At 38.6% G+C, this 24,714-nt stretch overlaps 1 protein-coding gene and 1 long non-coding RNA gene across 5 annotated transcripts; one reads left to right on the top strand and one right to left on the bottom strand.

Annotated features, from left to right (window-relative positions):
• The first annotated feature begins 1,221 nt into the window (after positions 1-1,221).
• On the top strand, positions 1,222-8,128 carry LOC119141198. The gene is made up of 2 exons (XR_005101872.1): positions 1,222-3,974; positions 4,887-8,128. It is a non-coding gene; the product is annotated as an uncharacterized LOC119141198 (long non-coding RNA).
• On the bottom strand, positions 6,757-24,633 carry TMEM267 (transmembrane protein 267). Of its 4 annotated transcripts, none has more exons than XM_037373162.1 (4): positions 24,442-24,628; positions 21,710-21,857; positions 19,345-19,732; positions 6,757-11,869 (listed from the first exon to the last, which is right to left on the bottom strand). In XM_037373162.1, exons 3-4 carry the CDS (start codon positions 19,666-19,668, stop codon positions 11,534-11,536), a joined length of 660 nt encoding a protein of 219 aa, XP_037229059.1. In that variant the 5' UTR covers positions 19,669-19,732; positions 21,710-21,857; positions 24,442-24,628; the 3' UTR covers positions 6,757-11,533. The 4 variants fall into 4 exon arrangements, with proteins under 4 accessions (XP_037229059.1, XP_037229060.1, XP_037229061.1 ...); XM_037373163.1 differs by having other exon boundaries at positions 11,534-11,869; positions 24,509-24,633; XM_037373164.1 differs by lacking the exon at positions 24,442-24,628 and adding an exon at positions 23,903-24,422 and having other exon boundaries at positions 11,534-11,869.
• Positions 24,634-24,714: the final 81 nt, after the last annotated feature.

Below are 24,714 nucleotides of genomic sequence, written 5' to 3'. Positions count from 1 at the left end.
TACTCACAAACACACAATCAGTGAAAGCTCATGCCCTACAGAGGCAATATCTGACTGCACAGATCAGCGGTCTGGTTCAGCATGATGGCTGTTTCTAACCTGCTTCTCCTCAGTCCTAAAAAGCTTGAAGTTGGCTTTCAGGACAACATCTATTCTGAGCATCTATTCTGATCTCCCTGTCTTTAAAAAACAACACTGTATGTATAGGGGGATAACAAAAAGTGACAAATGTTCAATGGAAACTTGTAAAACTCAGGGTTCCGTACTGGGACCAATGCTGTTCCAACATTCGTCGGCGACATAGAGAGTGGGATGGAGTGCACTCTCATCAAGTTTGCTGATGACACCAAGCTGAGTGGTATCAATGACATGCTGGAGGGAAGGGATGCCATCCAGAGGGACCTTGACAGGCTTGAGAGGTGGGCCCATGTGAACCTCATGAAGTTCAACAAGGCCAAGTGCAAGGAACTGCACATGCGCTGGGGCAACCCCCAGGATCAATACAGGCTGGGTGGAGAAAGGATTGAGAGCAGCCCTGAGGAGAAGAACTTGGAGGTGCTGGTGGACAAAAAGCTCAACATGGCCTGACCTAAAGCAAATTGCATCCTGTGCTGCCTCAGAAGAAGCGTGGCCAGCAGGATGAGGGAGGTGATTCTCCCCCTCTACTGGGCTCTCATGAGACCCCACCTGGAGCACTGCATTCAGCGCTGGGGCCCCTGACATAAGAATGACATGGACCTGTTGAAGCAAGTCCAGAGGAGGGCCACGAAGACAAGAGTCTGGCTGGAGCACCTCTGCTATGAAGACAGGCTGAGACAGTCAGGGTTGTTCAGCCTGGAGAAGAGGAGGCTCCAGGAAGACCTTATAGTGGTCTTCCAGTACTTAAAGGGGGCCTACAGGAAAGATGGGGAAGGATTCTTCGCCAGGGAGTGTAAGTGTGTAAGACAAGGAGTAATGGTTTTAAACTGAAAGAGGGAAGACTTAGGTTAGATGTTAGGAAGAAATTCTTTTACTGTGAGGGTGGTGAGGCACTGGAACAGGCTGCCCAGAGCAGCTGTGGATGCCCCATCCCTGGCAGTGTCCAAGGCCAGGCTGGATGGGGCTTTGAGCAACCTGGGCTAGTGGAAGGTGTCCCTGCCCATTGCAGGGGGGTTGGATCTGGATGTTCTTTAAGGTCTCTTCCAACCCAAACCATTCCAAGATGCTATGATTCTATGAAAGCAAGTTAAAAAAAAAGGTTGGTTCTCTTCTCTTCCAACATGAACAAATACAGAAATGTTCTGGTCTTACACTTTGGCTGAAAACATGTTTATAGTGACAACAGACATGCAGGGACAAGTGCAAACATAACCGCTGCACGAGGTTATACTAACACAAGGCTGTGTTGAGAACGTGTAGTGTATTACATCAATGCATGAGGATCAACAGCCTTGCACCAATTTTACAGGGAACAAATGTGATTCTCCCTCTTTTCCTGGCTCAGTTTCATTGACTGTTAGATACAGTGGCTTGTGAAGTCATCATTAACCCTGAACTATGGTCTCTTGCAGCCCTTGTTTATATCAGGAAATTAAATTTTGTCTTATAAAACATCATGCCCATGTTACTTGTTTGTTATTTAGCTAGCATGGAGATTTTTATACAACTTCACATGATGTCACATCTGCCAGGTAACAGGTAGTTGTCCTCTCACAGCTCTCAGGCTATGACATGCTCTTTAGACTCACACAGTATGCTTGGTTTTTTGTTCAGAGTTGAATTCACAGTTTCTTTATGCCCAGCACAGGTATGGAACCTGGGGAAGAGCAAAAAGAGCTTCAGGAATTCTTATATGCTTCTCATAGCCTGGACTAAGAAATAAGAGGGTGGCTCTAATGAAAGTTCCTTCCTTTCTGAATGGGCCCCATGGCCCACTGACCATGAAAAAGAGCGGTGTGCTTTGACCCCAGGTCCTTGCGTAAGTTTCCTATCAATGTCCATCCTGTTTCAGGAACTGCCAGGTAGCTTGGCAGAAGTGGGGAAACTCCCCACACAGGTTCACCCAAACCAGCTTTTTACTCGTGCCTTTTTCATTTTTTTGGTTCCCTTTTCCCAGAAGGGCACGAAGGAACTTCAGTATGCAACTCCATCATGTTATGATGAAACATGGCAGGCAGGACTGCAGCTGGGTTAGTTTCTACTGCATAATTTGTAAAAAATCTGGTATGTCCTGCTTTTGAAAAAGGCCATACTTTACCAGCAATGGGAAACATACACAGTAGGTTTCTGAACACTGCAATGATGCACGAGTTGGATACAGATTCTCCCCATCCTCCTCCACGATGTCACTGTGGAAAATCTACTTGAGCATTGATTTGTTTTAAACAGAATTTAAGGTGTGTGTGGCAATTCTCAGCAGCTCTTTTTTTGGAATACCAGATGCATGAGCTTCACAAGTCCAAGGAGTATAGGAAATGCCAGCATTTTGAAAAAAGAAGTACTAATTTGCATTTTTTAGCCTAATTTGCATTTATAAAGTCTGTTACTTGAAGTTAAACAAGATCAGAATAATTTCCTCTATTTTCATACTGTTGTAGTTAAATGTTATCTATATGATATAAACCAGATTATTTATATTGTAAGACTCCTTGGGCAGGGACTGTCTTACTGTGACACAACAGCTAACATAATGACTGACTGAAACTTAACTGCACTACCCAGAAGAAATAGATTATTAATAAGAATGTTGTTAATAATGACTGCCTCTGCAGTTCTCACTCACTAATTACCAGGAAAGGCTTTGGTTGCTGGATTTGGCCTGCTTTTCTTTTAAATTCCACTTAATGTGATCACCAAATATTCCTCATTTGCAATAAAGGTTACAGTATGAAACTTGCACAGTGAGCCAAGCTCACCTCTCAGCTAACAGAAGAGGCTGCACAGACGTAAGTCAGATTTGATCCAGGAAAATAAGACAGGAACAAATCTGCACTCAAAACTCTTTTAAGCTACATTTACTGCTTGAAGTTGGGCAAGTTAGTATTCCCTTTTGTTTCATCTCCTCAACATTCAGGCACCACTGAGTGTATACTGCCAGTTACAGATGGGCCACCCTAACTTGTCAACTTTTAGGGATCCAGTCTTTGGGTTGCAATAAAAACTGAATAGGAATAAGAGACAGATCTTTCCTGCAAGTGCTGACTGTTCTTCCCAGGGGTGGTTCCATGCCCTCCAGAAGACATTAAGCACACTCTCTTCCCATAATCTCTTTCACTCCCTTTTTTTCAAACTATCCAACGGTTTTCAGTCCATCAAACACTTGGATGGAAGAAGACTCCTGCACATTTGTATTGTACTTATTGGGCAGGGAAGTGATTTATTTTGGCAAGTGAATTTGGTATCTTAGTTCCTCATTGGTATTCCAAAGCCTACTTCCTGGAATTGCAAAGTTGTTTGCATTCACCTGCTCTCCTTTTGTTTTAAAACCCAGAATCTTTGGTCACTTTAGGTCAGTTAGCAGGAAGTGACTGATATATATCATTTAACCATGAAACTCCAAGCTGGTAATTATGGAGTTTGAAATAAGCTTCTCTCTAGAACAGGCTTCTTCTTGAAAAACTACATTACATCCTAACATACCCCAGTCAGCTCTACTTCAGCTTTGAAAAATTTATCTTTGAACACACTTACCTGACCTAGCTTCCTCACTGGTTCACGGAAGACTTTTGGTTTTCTCCCCACTGTAAACTAATTAGGGACCTTGTGAGATTGGGCAATGCTTATAAAGCACTTTGGAGATAAATGTGAAATGCTACCACCACCAGAGTCACTGAGACAGGAATACTAGAGGGAAGAAACAAAATGGCAGTTAAGAAGTTTTACTTTGATGAATTATGAAGGGATATAACATTCGATAGCATTAAAATGCATTTTCACAGAACACCTCCGTTCAACTGGTTTGATTTTGAAAGCCTAGCAGTTACCTTCTCCAGAAGGTTGGTAAATAATTTTCTCCTCTATGTACTTCTGCAAGTTCTTTCTTTCTCCGTGAAGTAGACTGTTCAGCTATTCCTAAAGGCCTGCAAGTATGGGTTACTTTGGGATAGGACGTAAGCAGAAACAGCAGATACCCTTTGTAAACATGATAGGAGAGTGTTGAAAACACATCTTCAACACAAAGTATTCTGCTTCCCCCGCCTCCCCTCCCCCCCCCCCCCCCCCCCCCCCAAGTCTGGATATAGTACAAACATGGGAAATTTTAATAGAAGCTGTTCTCATTACACAGGAAAAAATCAGTGTCTGTTACCTCTGTAGATCTAATTATGCCAGTGTGCCAGATCAGGTGGAATCTTAACTGAAAACTAAACCTTTTATCTTCATCAATAAACTTAACTCCTGCCAGGGGAACTGGAGCAATATCTTGGCATAAGGAAGCATCACCAGCACCAGGGAAATAGTGTGTTCCCCACCCTCAAACAACACTACCCCTTTTAGAGATGCTTCACCCCAGCTGGTATTGTGCATCATTACCAACTCAGGAACAGAGCGTGCCGCTATAATCATACAACTCACCTTCACCTGTGCACTTGAAACCTTTCATCTTTCATGTAAGCTTAGAGTATGTGTACACTGTGTGGCAATGTGAACAAACTCACTAAAGGGCCAGTCCTCCTGCAAGCTAGCGAGGTAGAATAACCAGGTGGAGAAAAAAGCCAGAGCAAAGCAACCCTGTCTTCAATACTCTGTTTTTCCATACCTATTTTATGCTATCAGTTACTTCCTTCCAGAAACCAGGTATCTATAGCCTGTTGTGTACACAAGTTGGACAGATTCTGACTAAAGGCTCAGTGTATGCCTAGGCCAAAGCATTTTCCATTTGTACTGAACCGCTTTTGTAATCATTATAGGTGAATGTGAATATGTGCCAAAGGCAAAAATGTTGTACTCAACGTTTCCAAACCTTTCTATCTGTTCGCTATGAAGAGGGAAAATGCTCACACTCCTGATGACTAAGAAGACACTGCCTTTTCTGCAGAGCTAATCCAGGCAGAGAACCAAAGAAATGTGCCAACATTCATTCCTTTGAAATAGACAGCAAGACTATACTGTCTGGTAAATCAAGTAACAGCCAAACTGGTTTTCTTATCTGAAACAAGTTTTCAAGAAATTTGATCATTGAAAAACACTTCCACTGGCAGAAACGAATTGGGGAAAAAACTTTTTTTTCCTTTAAAGTCAGGATTTTCTTTTTAACAGAAACAGGTTTCAACACCCATAGAAACTGCTGAAGCATGGTGCCCTATGCACCACATACTAAAGCCATGGTTTTCCTTAACTAACACTGCAGCACTCCTTTCTTCATACTGAACGAGAAGATGGCAACAACCCACTTCTCCTTGGTAGCACTGGAAACTAACATCAGAAGTTTCTAACTGCAATAAATATTCATCATTACAGTAACAGGTGATCAGCTTTTATATATTGCCATTCAGACTGACAGTACCTAGTACAAGCTCTGCTGTAGGATACACAGGTAGAGCCTCTTCCAAGTCAACTTTCAAGGGAAAAAGAGGTGCAATCTTTTAACAGATTCATGGTTCCCAGTCCAAGTCCCCATACATTGGAGCTACAGCAAATCACTTTTCAGAGAAACATAAACTGAAGCAAAGACTTAGCACTGAAAACTTCAGCCATGACACTGATTGCAATTGTTAAATCTTTTAAAGAAAAAACTCCTGACTTTGGAGATTTTGATTTTGAGAAAGAAAATCGTCTAATTTTACAATAAAAGTTTGTTCTGCATTTAAAAAGTTACAGTTCATTTTAAAAAGCTGGTCATCCCTTCCTCTGAAATGTTAAGTCTAGAAGTGAAGTGCCTCATGAGAACTGCCTTCAGTTGTTCCACTTTTTCATGTTTCTCTGCATGTCAAAGCATCTCCTGGATAAAAGTCCTTGAAGAGACGGTTTCCTTCTCCAGCAACAGGAAATCACGGTCAATAACAGGAAAACAACCCAACATATAATCCCAATTTTAGTCAGCTACCATCTAGTTAGCGCAATCGGCAGCGACTGAAATGCAATTCAGTGCACCAGAAGTAGGCATCTCTTTTAGGGAAGGAGCAATCACATTTGAAGCACTGCTGAACAGACTGACTAGCTACACACTGAATACAAAGGGACTCTGATGATTTGCTATGAGATACACGTCTTCTATTTAGTCCGCTAAACCCAGCTGAGGTATCTGGGTCAGGTACACTGAAGCAGAAGCACACTTTTCACCCAACTTGATCTAAGTCAGGCACCAGGAGAGTGCATGAAACACTGCTGATGTCTCTGTAGCCATACAAAATCACTAGAAATACCACTTGGCCAACATTTATATAGACACGTAAATGCAAGATGCATGATGCAAGATGCAAGAGCATGTTAAATTGCTTTTACTTTGGGAAAAAAATATAAATAATTCATGTGCATACATTTTTATGGTATGAAGCTCTAAGTGCATTTGTTTTGCTTATTTATGTTTGATGCACAAGGTGTACAAAACATTCACCCAAAAGATGCTGGCAAATCATGCAAACGTTCATATTAACAAAACATGCCTAGAATAAAGGAAGATCTCTCTCTCTCCAGGGACTACTGAAACAAAAGTTACTTGCTAAAAGGTTTTGCTAGCTAGAGTATTCCCCAAGCATGCTTCCACAGTAAGACCAGGAAATAACTGAGTGCTTGTGTCTATACATTATATATAGTTAAATCAGCAAAAAGACATAGATGATTTTGTTGAAAATATATTGATAAAGCCTTATTACTCAAATCTTACAGTATTCATTTGGCCCAGAAACACTTCATAATTTTAGAGCAGTTATCACAAAATATGCTTCTAAACTGTTGGCAGCAATACATAAAAAAAAGTTGGTTTTGTTTGACTTATCAGCAATTTAAATGAAAATGTAAAAGTGAAAATAGCAGCATTGTAAGCCTGTAAGTTCAAGTTCCTTATGGCATTGTTATGCCTGCCACCCTCGTTTCATTTCTTTACCACAGTTACTGTACCACAACTCAGTTACCAGTTTCTTTGGCTTATCTTTAAAAATTGTTGCGAAGGACTGGACAGCAGAACAAGGAAACTGCCCCACACCAGGACCCCTTACTCAATGTCACGCAATATGTAACGGGAAAACCAACTATGACTAAGTAAGATTAAATTCCCTTGGCAACACGAGCAAGGCTCCATGAACATTAGTAATGTTCCTTGGACAAAGGAATGTTTCTGTGGTGGATATGGCAACAGCACACAGTCTGACTTAGTCAATTACCCCTGCAAAAGTTTCAGTATACAAATCCATTTTCATACAGATTTTCCACCCATATTTACTAATACAAATGTTTTCAGTCAATTAATTTTGACTAAAATATCTGTTTTTACAAACTGCCTAGAAATCTAGTTAATGTTTCCATCAAAAGGAATATGGTATCAATTTTTTTCTATTTTCAATATTCTGAAGATTTCCTTAACAACACATGAAAACGTATTTGCCAAGTAGTTGCTTTCCCAGGTTTCCTAGTCATTGAGACATCTAAACACTTCTCCTTACCCCTAGAAAATTCAGTACACGTTAGGTTAAGCAAATGGAAAATGATTATATGAACACAGAAGGAAACACCAGTGTGCGATATATGTATCTATAAATGCAAGTACTACTTAATAGTGGGTTTATGTTACAAGTAACAGAAAACAGCCCTACAACAGAGCATGCAAATTTATAATTCAATGTAGACGATGTAAAACTTGAGGAATTTTAAGAAAGAACTGAAGGCAACAATTTGTTATTTCAAGAAAATGTGTTACTACTGTTTTTTTGTAATGAGGGCAAAGGGTACTTTAACTTGACAGTCCCCGGTTTCAATGCAAGGTCTGCCCGTAGCAAGGGAACAAAACCTAATTTCTGGACTCAAAATTATCAGTTGATTAAAGTCCATGTGTGGCACACTTAAAAAATTTCTTCTGCTCTGAATAAATCTGTGTAATTTACAGAATTTAGATCGGCTCCATTACTTAAACAGGCATGTATTCTTTTGATGCATTTTATCATTTACTTTCATACTGACAGTAGCTGATGGAATATAAACACGTGTTCAAAAGTAACTATGTACAAATATTTCTTTTGGACTGAATTTTGACACCTTCCCTCTCTCTCTTTCTGGAATTTTATTTCCATTAGCAAAGGAAATGCTCTTCTGATAATAAGCTAATACCAATGACCTGCATGTTTCAGTTTAATTCAAACTCAGCAGTGTTTTCCCTGGAGCACAGCATCAATTCTGAGTAATTCACTTACCAATAATCAATGAAAGGCACATGATACAATATACTTCACTGTATATGTATCTGTCATATACATATACATGTATACTTCACTGTCATGCGAAAATACAGATTACATTTTAAACTAGAATATAAACTGATGGGAAATGTATTCACTCTCTCTGTTAAGGCCACTAGGGAATTAGGAACTATTTTATTTCTAGAGGACTGGGGAGAAGAAAAATCCCAACATTTTTATTTTAGCTTGGCAATTATTAGTACCTACGTTTTATGACATCAATCCATCTAAGCAGGAAAAAAAGCAGCAAGTTCTAACAAAAAAGTCAGAAGCCCCCCCTCCGCTTTGTTCAGCTTTGTAAGTAAACTAGAAGATACATGGAAAAAAATTAGATTAGCATAGTAAATGAGCCACTGAAATAACTGATATTTTAGTGATGTGCAACATTATGCATAACATTATTAGCTTGAGTTTGCTAATTTTTTTGTGTAGTTCACATGTTTTCTGTAATTCACATTTACTCTTTATTGTAATGCATGCAGTAAAGCACAAATTTGTTACGTTTTCAGTATCTTGGTTTAATTTTGCCATGGTTTTGCAACACGTGACCAGTATCGATGCATAGTTTTGAAATGCACATGAAAGGTGCTGGTAAGGAACTGTTAGGCAATTCATAATTTGCAGGTGGCACCTCCTAGGTAACACAAACTGAAACAAATATTTAACTTCTCTTTTGTTCTCTAATCTGTCTACCCACAAATTACAGCATTACATGCAGCTTGTCAGTTTACCTTGAAAAGCTGTCAATGGACCGAGCTAAAGTTGCGTAAACATCAGGATGAGGTGTGAGACTGCCACCTCTGTTGGAGGGAGAGACAAGTGCTTACCGCTTTCCTTACATTTCTGAGTGGTGCTCACGTATGGCTGTGGTAGAACTGGTGTAAGAACATGATCAGAAAAATAATTTTGAAATACAGCTGAAAATTATTGTAATCCCCACACAGACAATTAGCTAGAAATACAGAGAATGAAAAGCCGTGTTTTTTAAACTACTAAAGATGCATTCATTAACTGATCCTTAAACATAGGCAAGAGAGTACAGTACCAATCCTAAAGGACTGCTGGTGGACATACAGTTATCAAAAAAGCTACAGCTACAATCTAAAAATGAGAACATGTAATTCTTCACTTTGTTCCTATATACATTCCCCTTTGCAAGAAATCTGAGTAAAACAAAATTATACAAATATTATACCATGAAACAAGAATACAGAAAACTTTCTACACACATTTAAGTGTTCACTTCTTGCACAAAATATATTATTGGCATTTCATAACCTATAGTGTAAAACATAGGTCAGAAGTAAATGAACAAGCAACATTCCTCGTCTACTAAACCATCATGCCTTTGGATAAAAGACAGTTCTTGCTCTGAGGGCTCTGAAGCAAGACATTTCTGATGTTGTTTCTGGGAAACTTTTACATACTATAAAAGACAGAAATCCACGGTATGAGGATAATCCTTTAAGGAATGTTCTGCTTCTCCGATCTTCTTTCCAAGAAAAAAACTTTTATTTGTATTAGAATAAAGGCTAAACAGGCCCGCTGTACTGTCAGACAAGTTTCCATAAGCATACACTTCTAACATGAAGAACAAACAGGGCAGAGACTGTTCTTTTTGTGGGAAGGCACATTTCAAAAGGGTGAAACACTTTCTGTAACTAGCTCTGTAACTGCAGAGTCTTTAGCACTCTGCAGCCATAGAAGATCCCTGTATTCTTCTGTAATTTTTTTGTACTTTGTACTAATATACCTTTACTAATGTAGATGTAGTATGAATGCATCACATCATCTTTGCACTCTTTGATAACCTAAGTTCAGCACATGCTACCCTATACATGCTCTTCCGTAAAAATAATCCCTTTTGACAGCTATTTGTCACAAACTGGAATAATTAAGGCCCCATCTCCTTACTGGCCAATGGAATTCAAGGAATAAAAAATTACCAAAACAATTATTAATAGACATTCCTCAGCATGTACACTGTACACTAGCCCAGAGCTTAATTTTTACTTTGGTACTTTTTCTGAGGAATTTCTGTAAATGAAAACCCACTTTAAACAAATGTCACAGTGCAAATTACTATGTTATGAACCTGCAACATCATAACATTTTTCCTTAAGGAACTTATTTATAAGGAAATGTCTGTATCCATATAATAATAATGCATTTTATTTTATAATAATAAGGATGATCTTGCACTTAATGGAAAATACTCTTTATGAGTACAGTAGGAAGGTCTTTAAGCAAACTCACATTCTGAGCAATTTTCATTTCCTTATACCTTCCTGAATCTTCCCTAAAGCTTATGTTTTACTGTAATAAATAAGTTTGCCTTTACACAATCCTTAAATATTCACTAGAATTTCTTAGTTTAAAATCAAGTAATATTCATAATTAGTACATTTTAAAAACTAAACAGTTTGGCCAATGCACATAATACTGTAACCAACTATCTTCTTTCCAATCACACATAATAGCTAGCAATTATCAGTACAAAGCAACTACAGAGGAACAGTATTTAGTAGAAACACTATATGATAGCAGTGTTCAAAGATGTGCTGATACGCAGTTGTGCATTGTGAAATACAAACAGAATTTCTTGTAAAACAGTTGAATACAGGAGTCCAACAGGAAAACAAATAAAATCCAAAAGACTAACATGTTTTTTAAGTGCCATACACTACTAAATTCTCACTAATACTTAGCATTTATATAGTATTTTACATTTGTAAAGTGCCATACAAATGCTATCTAGATTAAATGTATTATCTAAAGGCAGAATACAAATCCAAAGTGAATGATCAGATGAACAGCACCATGACAGTAAAATGTGATGTCATTACTAGAGGCACACCAAGTACTTTATGAATCAGCAAGCTAGGCATGAATTATAATGGAAGACTACATATTTACAAGGGGAAGGTATAGACATTAAATCATTACCATTCATTAAATAGGTTTCTATGACCACAAGGAATTCACACAGGAGCTGTAACTGGCTCCACAGCCTTAAAATGCCTAACTCAGAAGTTGTAGGAAACATAAAGAAACCATTTCAGTGATAAACAGCTTATTTCAAGTGCTAATACAAACAACCTTTAAGAGTTATCATTAACTTCCATTAATTCAAGTGTTAATACAAACAACTTTAAGAGTTATCATTATTACACATCAATGTGGATTCCATGTTTTATAGACATTAATTCTCTAGTGCCTGTTAAATACATAACAAATGAACATAGATGAGGTAAAGATGCTGTAATTGCCACGTACAGCCAATATGGTAAAGGAGGAGTTTTTCCAAATGGGCAGATCCAGAGGCCATGACGAATCCCATCACGGATGTGGTGAGAGGTCCAGGATATGAACAACATCCAGGGAAGAAAGCACCATGAATCCTTAAGCCTGAAAAGGTGCATAATAAACTTTAATGTCAGAGCCACAACAGGAATCACAGTAGAACAATGAAGAAGTGGTCTCTGTGGAAGAGTCAGAGCAGCCTGCGGAAAAGAAAAATATAATTGGCAATGGCTACAATCATAAGAAAGGTTTGAAGTACTATCAAGTGGCTAAGTGGACGTGCAAAGAAAAACACACTGTTCCTTTCCACTGTAGTTGATCAAAATCAACAGTATGACTATATTTAGATACGCCAGAGCTGTGTGCTGCTCTCTCTTGTATGATATGAATCATGCACCCTACTAAGCATCACCAATGGCAATACAGCGAGGGAGACGGATGAGGCAAGCTATTTGTCATACTGTCATGTAGTATACAGGAACTTGCACAGTCTGCTGCACTGATTATTTGTATTTAATTTGAAGATAACTGGAAGGAGAACAACTACACAATACACTTGAAATATTTAATATGCTTTACTTGAAGTATTTCATATACTTTAATGGCATTCATTTTCAAAAATACATCCTGTATTATACCACAGTTAGAACCCGTGAAGTTGTTGCAGCTGGACAGTATCTAAAACAGAAGAGTAATTTCCAATACAACAAAAATATGATCTAATTTACATGTATTTTAATTGCCTTGACAGAGTATTCTTTATGAAAAGGCAAAAGGCAAGTTCAGAAGCCAGCATTTGTACCATTTATGACTGGGGTTTTTATATCAACAACTTGTTTAACGTTACCTTAGTTTAAAGCCTGGTATTTGGTTTTAATTAAGGTGAATGTCCAGCTAGTGAGATAAAATTTAGCCATTTTTAAAAGTGGTATTTATCAATTTAATATACGTATTTGACAAAATATTCCAGATGTACATACCAGCAAGAGCAAGAACTATCTCCACAAGTTCAAAGACAGTAAAAAAAATTAAGTAATAATATTTTGGATTTCTAAGTAACAAACTAAGTAGATTCTTGTTTCTGTAAGCACAGGAGAAATACTAGCCCATTACTAAAAGATCTATACAGGTGCTGATGCAATATTAATTGGCTCAATTCAGATACTGGTGAACATTTGGAAAGACTAACAGGCCCCAGAGGCATCTCTTTGTGCATGACGGTGCATCTGATCATTATGTTGAACACATCCCTCACTGCATCTCTTGCAGAAAGCAAACGAAGCATAGCTACAAGACACCAGCCAGTAACCCAGGGGTGCTCAAACTGTTTAACCAGGGGGCCGGCGCGGCTGAAGTGGCAGGCAGCCATCTGCGTCTGCTTGGTTTCCCCCCCCAACCCCCAGCGAGGCGGGGGGGGGGGGGGGGGGGGGGGGGGGAGGGAGGTGTCTGTAAATACCGGGGGCCGGATTGAGGACCCTGGGGAGCTGTATCCAGCCAGTGGGCTGTAGTTTGAGGACCTCTGCAGTAACCCATTAATAGTTCAGTTGTGTTAACTATTGCAGCTATGGTACCTGACAGTAGGACTCTGGTGTAACTTCAAGTTCTCATGGATAATTTAGACAACTGCTTGGAACCCTGTCTTCTCTGTAAGGAAATTCTGATGTAGCTTTAGCCAAGAAAGAGAGATAGAAACTTACAGACTATCTTGAAATAAAGAGTCTGTACTTTAAACCAAAGCCAACATTAAAAAGCTGGCAGAAAGCTTTGCTCAATTTATTAGCTTCCCACCACATGCTTGTCCATGACTCTCTTGACCAGGTGATGGGATTAAAAAGCTCACGAACTGTCTCAACAACTTTTAACTGTAATGGTACGGACCCAACTCCTTAAAACCAGTGCAAAGGGTGCATCTTCTACAACTTAATTTCTTTTCATCCAAACAGATTGTTCATGGATTAAAGTACAAAATCTTGTGATGGTGAAATGGTTTTTCAACTGCCCTACAGTCAGATTTTTGTTACTGTCAGCAAGAGCCTCAAAAGTCCGTATTAGCCTAATTTTGAAAAATCACCCTGGCTACTGATACATTTTGGCAGATAACCTATTGATATCTGGTCAGTATTTCTGCATTTTGAAAAAATCGGTGGCAAAGTCTAAATAAGTCTTTCCCTTCTTCCCTACACAGGTCAGGTGCCAAGAGCAATGCAGTAAGGAGAATGTTAATGTTAAATTATGTATGCAATGTTATCAGCATTAGTGCCAATCTTTATCCAGTTTTGGGAAGGTGATGCTTAATTTTTTTTTATACAAATATTAGAAGGCAGGGTTGTTCACACAGCAAACTTGAGCATTCAATTTTAGCACAAGAAAACCCTATTTTGTAATTGCAGTACGGTCATTAGGCTTCAGAAATGCTACTGCCCAAGTTCTGAGGGAATAGCCTGCTTTCTCTTTTACATTCTGCAACTAGAGGCACATTTACATCCTTGAATTGCCAAGTCCAAGAGTCAAACACATAGCTCTACTTGGTAATATAAGCTGTTAAGACTTTTTCCTAACAGGCAAATTTGTTTGCCTTTATAAGTCACTGGATCTTAAAAAGCCTTTTCTGCCTCAAACCTCCTGGAAAGAGATGAACGTGGTTTGGGTGAATTTAGGGGAAAGCCCGCTGTAAGAGACATCAGGCTGCAGCTGCAAGCAGGATATATTCATAATACAAATTACCTTTGCATATGCCTACATGTTCAGTTTTAGAACATGTTTTTATTTTTACATGTAGGGTTTTTTTACATGTTTTAGGTGCAAGATCTTGAAGTTCCTACTCCTCCAGCCCCTCTCACAAACTACAATGAGCAGCTGGAGCCAGGAGACAACAATCATGCAGCACAATCTAAGCAAACTCTTTAATACCTAAAATGACACCATGGAATTTATGTAACAACATGGGCTCCCTCACTTCACAAGCGTAACATCCTGAGTTTTGAGGATGATGTGTGAATTCAATGTTAAATTAATTGTGTGTGTGTGCAAAGTTTATTCTCCAATTCCAGAAATGCTCTCATGTAGCCCAGATTAGTTAGCAGCAGCACATTAACCAGCTCTGTTTCATACGTTTGCTGCTACAATCTTGTTTGGCCCCAGCTGCTTTCTCTACACTTTTAGAAGCTGGTGAGTCTTAAGTAGCAAGCTAGCCATTTCTGCATGTCTGTTCTGCAATGCGAGTGTTTGGGCTACAAGCCTGCGGGACACTGGGAACAGCCCATCACGCTGTTCTTGTTCATCAGCAGTGGTGAGTATGACGGCAGGCTGCAGTAACTTTTGCTTTTAGAGCTAGTCAATGAGACAGATTCTTCAACACTTTTGTGCACATAACACACAGTAAACCCCACAAAGAATACAAAGAATTACAAATTCTAAGCAGCAAAGTCTTTGTAGACTTTACACTTGTTGCAAAAATGATGTGGCCAAAAGGGCAGGTCACACACTACTTGGTACACAAGTATTTATCAGAGTAAACATAAATACCATAGGTGACTATTTACACTGAATACTCCAGAAAAATGATGACACCATGAAAAAAAGCCCAACAACCAAATAATCCAAGCAGTGAGCTGTGTCAGCAGGAACAGGAGTAGATGACTCGAGCAACGTGAAGGTAGCAGTTGCATGTCAAAGGCAATACTGCCTTGCACTGCATAGAAGGGTTACTTCAGAAAAGTAACCCATCATTAGATTTAAGAGTGATGAGGAAAAGCTTTATAGATAATTGTGTACAGTAATGTGAAAAATACTATTGCTACAAATTAGTAATAGTGGTGTGGTTAGTTAATTAGATTTCTTATTTTATTAGCTCCTTAGTAACGTGTTGCATAAGCAGTGAAGATTATCATCTCTCAAATCAATTACTCTCAATCCTGCAATCTAAAGAGGGAAGAATGAGACTGGAACTAACAAATACATAGTAAAAAAGTATCCCACAACATACTAAATTACATAGGCAACAGCCTGAAATTACCACATGAAAAGGTAAGGTGCATCATATTAAACTGAGCAAAGAAAAATCACATATTAAAACCAGGTCTAGCTAGCCAGGCACTAACACAGCAGAAACATTTGTGTGGATTTCATTATATCATAAACTAAAAAGACTCTGATGGCATTGTAAGAAGACATAAAAACTTCAACAGATTTTTTTTTTTCTTTTTAAAAAGATGGAAGTATTGTATGCATGTGACATTCAAAGGAATTAATCTATGCTATTTGGCTCAAATGAAGTCTCACCTAAAATACTATACACAAGTTGGGAACAGGACCCTTTACAGGTAATGTAGGCAAAGGGCAATCCGGAGGAGATGAGAAAAAACCTAAGAGGTGTAGAAAACATAAATCCAGACACCCCAGATTTTTCTGTGATTTACTTAGTCAAGAAGACACTTTTTGTAAAGCATAATGGTTTTCCTGGTTATAAGAGTAATACTGTCAGTGCTGTAAGGGTCAAAAGACCTACACAGGATATGATTTACAAGTAAACATCCTTTATCAGCCCCGTTAATGTATGGAAGGGGGAGGAGTCTGTAGAGAAATGACTATGAAAAAGCCTTTGGGTACCTTGCCTTCTTACCTCAGCTAAGTATGTTTGGCTACTAAAAGGCTATTCTTTTACCTGTGATACCTTCTACCACTATATATTCTATTGTGGTTTTTGATTTGAAAAGCATTTTCTGGGAGATCACAGCAATCAGCTGTCTTTTTCAGAGAGGTCTTAGAAAGAAAACAAATCTAACTATCAACACTACTTTAGGCTGGGCATTAGAAAACAACTGCTAGCTGCTTGGGAACTGAAACAACTCAAGAACAAATTAGTGATGAAATTGCAATAATTTACTTTGTTTGGGATACTAGAGATCGGCTACACAAGCATTCTCCATCATGTAAAGTGTAAACGTATTTAACCTTGCCTCACTGATGGTAGTGAAGCGACAGGTCACCACTCAACTCTGATACAACACTCAACTTTCTAAACAGACATTGGTGAAGTGTGTCATCTAGTGGTCATAATTAAGAAAAAATACTGGTAATCTCAAATGCAAGAAAAAGCAGCAATAAAATTTTAACAACACTTTCTAATAATCAGCCATTCATTACTTGCATTTTCTGATTTTTAAATAAAATATGCATGAGAAAAATTATAATTTAAATGCTATACCAAAATGATAATATTACAGGACACATTAATCAACCAAAGTAACTTTCCTTTTCTTTATATGGTTTTATAATTTCATAGTATTCCCATATGCAAAAAGTACAGAAAAGGGAAGAACTAGAGACTGCCTAGAGAGGGACGACATCAGGCACCAGTACAAGCTAGATGCTGGCTGGCTGGAAAAAGATTTGGGGGAATTAAACTTCTTTAATAACAAGCTGAATGAGTCAGCAATGTGACCTTGTGGCAAAGGCGGCCAGTGGTATCCTGGGCTGCACTAGGAGTGTTGCCAGCAGGTTGAAGGAGGTGATCCTTCCCTTTCTCCTCAGCACCAGTAAGGCCACTTCTGGAATGCTGAGTCCAGTTCTGGGCTCCCCACTATGAGTGAAAGATGTGGCTACTGGAGATTGAGATCAGAGAAGGGACACTAAGATCGTGAAAGGACTGGAGCATCTTGCATATGAGGAAAGGATGAGAGCTGGGACTGTTTGGCCTGGAGAAGGGAAGGCTCAGGGGAGATGGCATCAAGGTGTACCAGTATTTGAAGGGAGGGTGTAAAGAGAAGACAGCCAGGCTCTTCCCAGTGGTGTCCTCTGACAGGGCAAGAGGCAACAGGCACAGATTGAAACACAGGAGGTTCCTCCTGATGTGAGGAAACACGTTTCCACTGTGAGGCTGACTGCACACGACAGGAGGTTGCCCAGAGAGGTTGTGTAGTCTACATCCATAGAGATACTCAAAACTTGTCTGGACACTGTCCTGAGCAACTGGCTTCAGGTAAGCCTCCTTCAGAAAGGGGAATTAAGAAGGCGACCTCCAGAGGATCCTTGCAACTACAACCACTCTGACTCTGTGAAAATGGCCTCTTTGTCAAAGACTGTCAAATATAAGGGGGAAACTAAGCAAATGTACAAACAGGAAAATGTCTTTTCCCTACAACAAATAGGGATATTGTATGTAAACAAAACCTGATTTACCACCAGAAGTTTGATTTTTACATCTCCATTATAAGCAATAATGCTTCTTGCATTTACCTGTCTCCTACATATTTTTTTAAAAAATGGTAAACTATTTTGCATTGTTTTACTTTAATTAAAGGATTACAAAGAACAGTAATTTTCCCTCCACGTCTTTGCTTCCTCTTCTTCCTAGGAGCTACTTCCTTTGTGATCCACATGAAGACTGTAACAGCATTATGAGCAAACTGAAGGAGAAGAAAGAAGGACAGATGGTCAAACAACTCAGTTATGCTCTGGTTGAATGGATTAAGGTTGGTATCTTCCCCTTCTCCTATGCAGGTCCATCCGTAGGTGGGAGCGTACATTTTTGCAGGGGGGACAGTAAGTAGCATATATGTATATGTATGCTAGCAACACCAGTATAATCAGCCTGTGAGGAACTGCGCTGCTGTACAGAGCAAATGCCTGATGTAGAGTGGCAGGGCTCTAGCCATGGGGATCAGGAGCCAGCTGGTGTTGTCTGCCTGAGGTATGAGACCTGGAGAGTGTTAAGAGAACTGTGGCAAGGGCTGGGGCAGCTAGAGCTTACAGAAGGTGCCAATATATCAGAGGGTATACAGAAGAGACTGTTGTGGTCAGTGAACGCTGGGTATGCATATTTAGAGTAGGCAAGAAGATAGGGATATATATATTTATGTATGTGAATGTGGAAGCAGAAACATGACACATCTAAACCACTGGAGAACCACTGAGTAAGAATTCCATAACCTGGTATACTAATCCTATTGAGAAACTTTGTCCTAACAAGCAGTTCTGCAAATAGATGATTATCACATACATTCCTTAACAGGAGCCAATTCACCCTTTTAGTTCTATTAACAAGTTTGACACTTGCTTTTTTGGTTTTTTGGTCTTTGGGGTTTTTTTGTTGTTCTTTTTTTGGGGTGTGGTTGTGGTGTTTGGTTTGGGGTTTTTTGTTTGTTTGTTTTTTACAATGAATTATATTTGAGGGCAAACTCAGACTGCCTTTGTAAAGGTGACTGCTCACATACAGCTTGTTTGTGGGAAAAATATTTAGGGCCAGCTAAACCCAAATGTACTACTCAGTAAGACTGAATGAAATCAAACAGCAGCTCAATTATCTACTTTCCAGGTATTTCCACCCTTTATTGTAAACAGAAATGGAGTAATCCACTTTATACACAAAGTGCGCATGGCAGCACTTAATTGTTTAACTTATAGAACAAAGTAAATATGCTATACACATAGGATATCATGTACAAGGGCTTTCAGAACTCTTTTCAGAGCCTTGTAAGAAGCAGAATTTAACAGTAGACAAAATATTTTTAGGGCTTTTAAAATCTTAACTGCATACAAATAGAATTCCTATATATCTATTAAAAATGTATCTAATTAAAGTATCATCGGAACATCTTTTGTTTAGGATTTGGTAGAATAACAATAAAGTAAAACTTAAGAACAAAAATAAACAATCACTGATCTACTAACTTACCTTTAGCGATAGGGAGCCAGCCAGAAAGAAGTGGTCCACATCAATGACAGAGGCAAGGAAGCCAGCCAGAGTGACCTCAGTGAAGTCACTTTTCTTCCGAAGTCCAATCACTATTGCCCAGGACCACATTCCTAGTATACCATGCACTGCATTATCAGAGAAGGCTCGGAGCCAGTCATTTTGCTGAATGAATGAAAACTGCAGAAGTCTGTCTGCTACAAAGCAGAATAGCCCCAAACCTAGACTAGATATAACTGAAGCTGTGCTGAAAGTTTGGAGAAGAGCATGGGCCTTTTCAGTCTCAGATGCCATGGCAAAAACCATGTCACAGCACACAAAATGTCATCAAGATATACACTGTGCATTGTCCTTTGTATTGTCAGTTGTTCTGTAAATGTCAGAGAACAGAAAGAAAACTATTCAAGAAAAAAGTCCGTTAGCACAAAACATTTATCACAGCTACGACAGCACAAAACCCCCAAATTCAATGTTTACACTTAATATTCCTACGAAATTTTTTATTTCAGTTAATTTGTTGACCTGAACACTACAGCTCTGAATTAAAACACTTGTCCTCTTTTAATTAGAAGAAGCACCACTGTAACACGGACAGCTCTAACTCCACTTTCTGAAATCTCAAATTTTACAAGATAATCTGAAACATGTCTATGACATTGAATATGTTTCATGATTCCTCCTGGTCTTAAATACATGATATTCATTAAATTAAATCCTTTACACTGTGACAACAGAAAAAGATTCCATTTGGAGGATTCTTAGGACTGATGCTCAAAAATTTCAAATCTCTCTATGCAACAAATATTAAAACTGAGTTTCAAATATATAATCCAAACCACTATTTTCATTTATATACTTTGTAAACATATGTATTATCACCCTAGTACCCCCCTCTGAGCACCCCCTTGTTTAGCTTGGAGACTGGCATGTAGAATAAGCATTAAGAAAACCAGAACCACTAAAGTACCTTCACTATTTATCGTAACACAAAGCCAACAACCAGTCAAAGAAGTAACCAAAACTCCTTACAGAGCAAAACTACATACCCTTTTCCTTAGCACTTGCTCTTGCAGCAAACTACTGTTACTTTTAGGACTTATCTACGGTCTGCCACACACTCTTAGTAACAGCTCTTTTTTTCAGAAAAAAAGAAACCTGATTTCAGTAATTTTACTTTTCAAAAGCTGACTGTCTAATTTTAAAATAAAGGTGTTATTAGCATTACTAATCACTTAAAAAACTTTAAAAACTACTCATGTTCTGTAATTGTTATAAAACCCTCTCCTACAAGTTGATTTATTGGGAATAATTATTGTCTTTAAGTAACTGCTTGACACCTCAAAAGAAATTCCAGAACCAATTCAAGATCTTAAAGGCACACCCAACCCCACTCCCAAAAAACAATCATAGGATACCTGGATTATAAAGACAGAGTACTCACTTCTGTAATAACATGAAAAAGAAGGCTTTTGAAATAAAAATCCTCATATAAATGACATATTTTCTATCTTAAGCACACTGAAAGCAGTCTTTGAAGGACAGTATCAGTTCTAACAATCCCAACTGTTACATGTTTTTCTGTATTTCTGGGGAGTCATGGAGATAGACCACAGTTTCCAAGCCTGCATCCTATCTAAAAACTGATTATTCCCAACAGTTTGCTATTTTTGTACAATATATTTTATCTTGATAAACCTTCTTCATACAGTTCTACCAAGTAAATTTTTATTCTAAACGGGCTTTTCATGAATGTATTAGACTTCCTTTAAAAATGAGTACTTCTAACAACTTACAATGTTGATAAATAATAGTCTATGATTTTAAACACATTATTGATTACAAGATCGAGAAAATACAAAATGTTTCTTCCAGATTATTTACATGCCTGTTTATTGTAGAACTATCCACAGGACATATTATTGACACTGATCTTTATAGAGAAAAGACCCCCGAATCATTTATTTGGAAAATGTTAAAAGAAGGAAGCATAAATAATACATGGAGTTTGCACACAGATGAAAAAAAGTGGGTCAAGTTTAGAGTCTGTTAACCATGACCGTGCCTCTTCTGAATGAACATGTAGAGACAAAGTATAGTCTAAAACACTGGAACTGCCATTTTCTAGTGGGTGACTGTATAATATACAGTGCGTTGCTGAATAAATCCCATTTTAAGGAACAAATAGGGATCTTCTCACAGTTTTTTACTCTATATAACCATCAGTCAGATTGGTTTTTATTTAAAATTACCATAAAATCTGTGTAAGAATACAATCTGTGAAGAACTGATGTAGCAACATACCTAACATACCTTTAAAAAGCACACCAGTATTCAGAATCAAACTTACCCTGCTACTAGGAGAATGTATTTTTTCCATTGCAGATGCCTTATTCCAGTAGCAAATGGGCTCTATGCCTCAGCATTGAATCTCTGTGCTTTCTGAATCCCGTTTGCCTGGTCCAACGCAGGAAAGACCAAACACCGTTTCTTCCATCCTAAATAAAGCAAACCAGGCATCAGTAAGCACCAATAATACACAAAGCTCTTCAAACTCTCTAAAAAACATACAAGAAAACTGAATGATAGTAAAAAAATACAGAAAGAAGCAACAATTTTTTCATGAATTCCTGAAATATAATTGAGCTAAAAGCAACTTCAGCTAGGGCTTAAGAGGAAAAAAAAAACCATAAAATGAGAGAAGGGCACAAATAAAGATGGAACAAGACGATAATTAAAAGATAATAAACCCCAATGCCATGCAGTCAGAAAAAGGCACTTCCAGCCTTCTGTTTTAAGTAACTGCATTTCAAAATACACAGAGATGGATTCTAACAGATTTTTCCTTGTAACTGTGTGTCTGGAAGAATTACACCTAATGAAACATACCTGAGTCATGTTCAGGGATCTCTTTTTAAAAACAAGTATCACCAGGCCAACTAGTGACTTTGGAATATATAAGTAAAGACCTATAAATTCAAAAGCAACAGAGGTCCGTGCCAGTTCTGCGACAGGTTTACACTGCTTTGCTATGAATATCATTAACACGTGCATACAGTATGAGAGACTTAAAAGAAACCCCCAAAACAGACTTGTGTGTCATGAAATAAAAGTAACAATTCCAACTGGAAAACAAGGACAATATGTGAATGGGTATCTCTAAACCAGAATTAAGAACAGGAAGCAAAACTGTGGCTTCAGTTTACCCTTAGTCAACAGCCATGTCCATAGCATGACTGTTCTTTTTACACAGTCTGTCTCTGGCATCTTTTAAAGACAAAAATGACAGCTGCCTGTGTAAAAATGAAATCACATTGCCAGCTACAATGGCATAAGTATAAATATTCTGCAGATCAAAAGTGAAATCAGACTAGAAAAATCAAAATTCTGTTCAACCAAAATAATTGCAGATATTACAAATTTTTATGTAAAACTATAAACTATATTTTTTCTCTGAAATATAATGATTTTCAGACTGTTTACAAAATATCACAATAAAGTGTCACAGATTTTTCTATCATATAGATCTCAAAACATAGTGGCAGAGCTTACAGTCTTGTTAGAACAGCGAGAAACAGATGTGCTACACAAGAATGCTTAGAAGCCTATGGCTGGTCAGTTAACACAATGAAGGAAGGATTTAGGCTGAGTTTACATAAAACACATGCACACAACAGCTGATAAAGTAACAGTGCTTAAGAGTTGTGATTTTTCATTACATTGTTTTATGAGATAAATATTAGGCACAATGTCCACCCATTCCCACAAAACACAATTTTGCTGATATATTTGATTTCATTTAAGTAAATTATTAAAATAATTTTAACAAATGCACAAATTAACTTGTAAATTACCGACACAAGAAGATATTTAGATCAAAGCACTCTAAATATGCATTTAGAGAAACAGCTGTCACTAAAAGCCCTTCCAATTCATGCTGTTAAGAGCAAAACAAAAATCCAATGGCTAAACCTATCATTTAGGAACACTGCTCTCCAGAATTTTTGCCACCATTTTGCAGGTCATTATTTGGTACATGAATACATACAGGAATTTAACACATAAAATCAGTACAATTATGCACTTTATGCAAGAAGTCAAAAGACTGCAGTAGTGCCTTATAATTCCATAATCTCTAAAAAACATTACTTGATATTGGATGTTAATTTATATGAAAAGCTCAAGGATACGTATTATCTCAAGGAAAAGTCGATCTGAGCCTAAAGCAATGTGAAGAACTGATAATGCAAGTATTTTGGGGTCAGAAAATTGCAATGTATAACTGAGGTTGGAGTGTGGAAGAAGGCTGAAGAGGAAAGAGGACAAAAACATGCTAGAAATCTGTAGGATTCTACCAAGATACTGAGGAAAAAACTGAATTAAACCATGAGAAAATTAAGAAAAACAAACAAAACCCCAATAAAATCAAGATTTAGTTACATTTTTAATTTCAGACATCATAAATTAAAGTGTTTGAAAAGAGGTATCAAGACACCAAAATGTGGACCTTCTCCTTAATAAGTACTTTGGAACTGAGATGTACCTAAAAGAGTTGAAAGAAATATCCTAGAAGTATTTAGCAATGAGAAGCAGACCACAGTACTATCCATCCGAAGAAAAAATTGTCATCCTAGACAGAAAAAAAAAAAAATCAAAAAGGGAAGAAAAACGCGTGAGTATTTATGTGTTACCCTCATTAATTACAACATTCAGAACATAAACCAGCTAATCCAATTTAAGATTAAAATACAATCCGTATGTGTAGCTAAGGAGAGGGATGAAGGCAAGACAGGCGTGCGGCAGTCAGACACGTAAAATTACAGAGATCAGCAACAATTTTCATGTCTTGAGGAAAGGGTGTGCGTTGTCTCAGCGCCCAGCACCCAAGTCCCTCATCAGCCATCTCCTCAGTCACTAAGAAACAGAAATGTACTGTCATCTCAGCCGCAAAAACGTAGCCAAGACTGTCAGGGAGCCTTAGAAGTAAGTGACATGCCTGTCTTTAGGTAAAGCACCACGTCACCGCTTCTTATGTTAAGCCCTCACAAAACGTACGGGCACCCGCGTTAACGGAACACGGACCTGCCGCTGGCTCCTGCCAGGCTGCTACAGAATTCCTCCCCCGCTTCAGCTCCTCAGCAAAACTTACTGCATTGTAAACGCACCGGGGCCCCTCACCAACGGCCGCCGCAAGCCCGCGGCCGGCGGCCCGGAGCCGTGCGGAGAAGCCCGTGTGCCCGGCCCGCCCCGCCGCGCCCACCTGCGCTGCGGCCGCTGCCGCCCCCTCCGCCCCACGAGGCGCCACGGCCCGCCCCGCCGGCGCAGCGCTGCGCAAAGCACGCCGGGACGGCGGCC

The sequence above is a fragment of the Falco rusticolus genome, chromosome Z (assembly GCF_015220075.1).
Source record: "Falco rusticolus isolate bFalRus1 chromosome Z, bFalRus1.pri, whole genome shotgun sequence".
Classification (NCBI taxonomy): Eukaryota; Metazoa; Chordata; class Aves; order Falconiformes; family Falconidae; genus Falco; species Falco rusticolus.
This window is presented reverse-complemented; position numbering and strand designations above follow the sequence as displayed.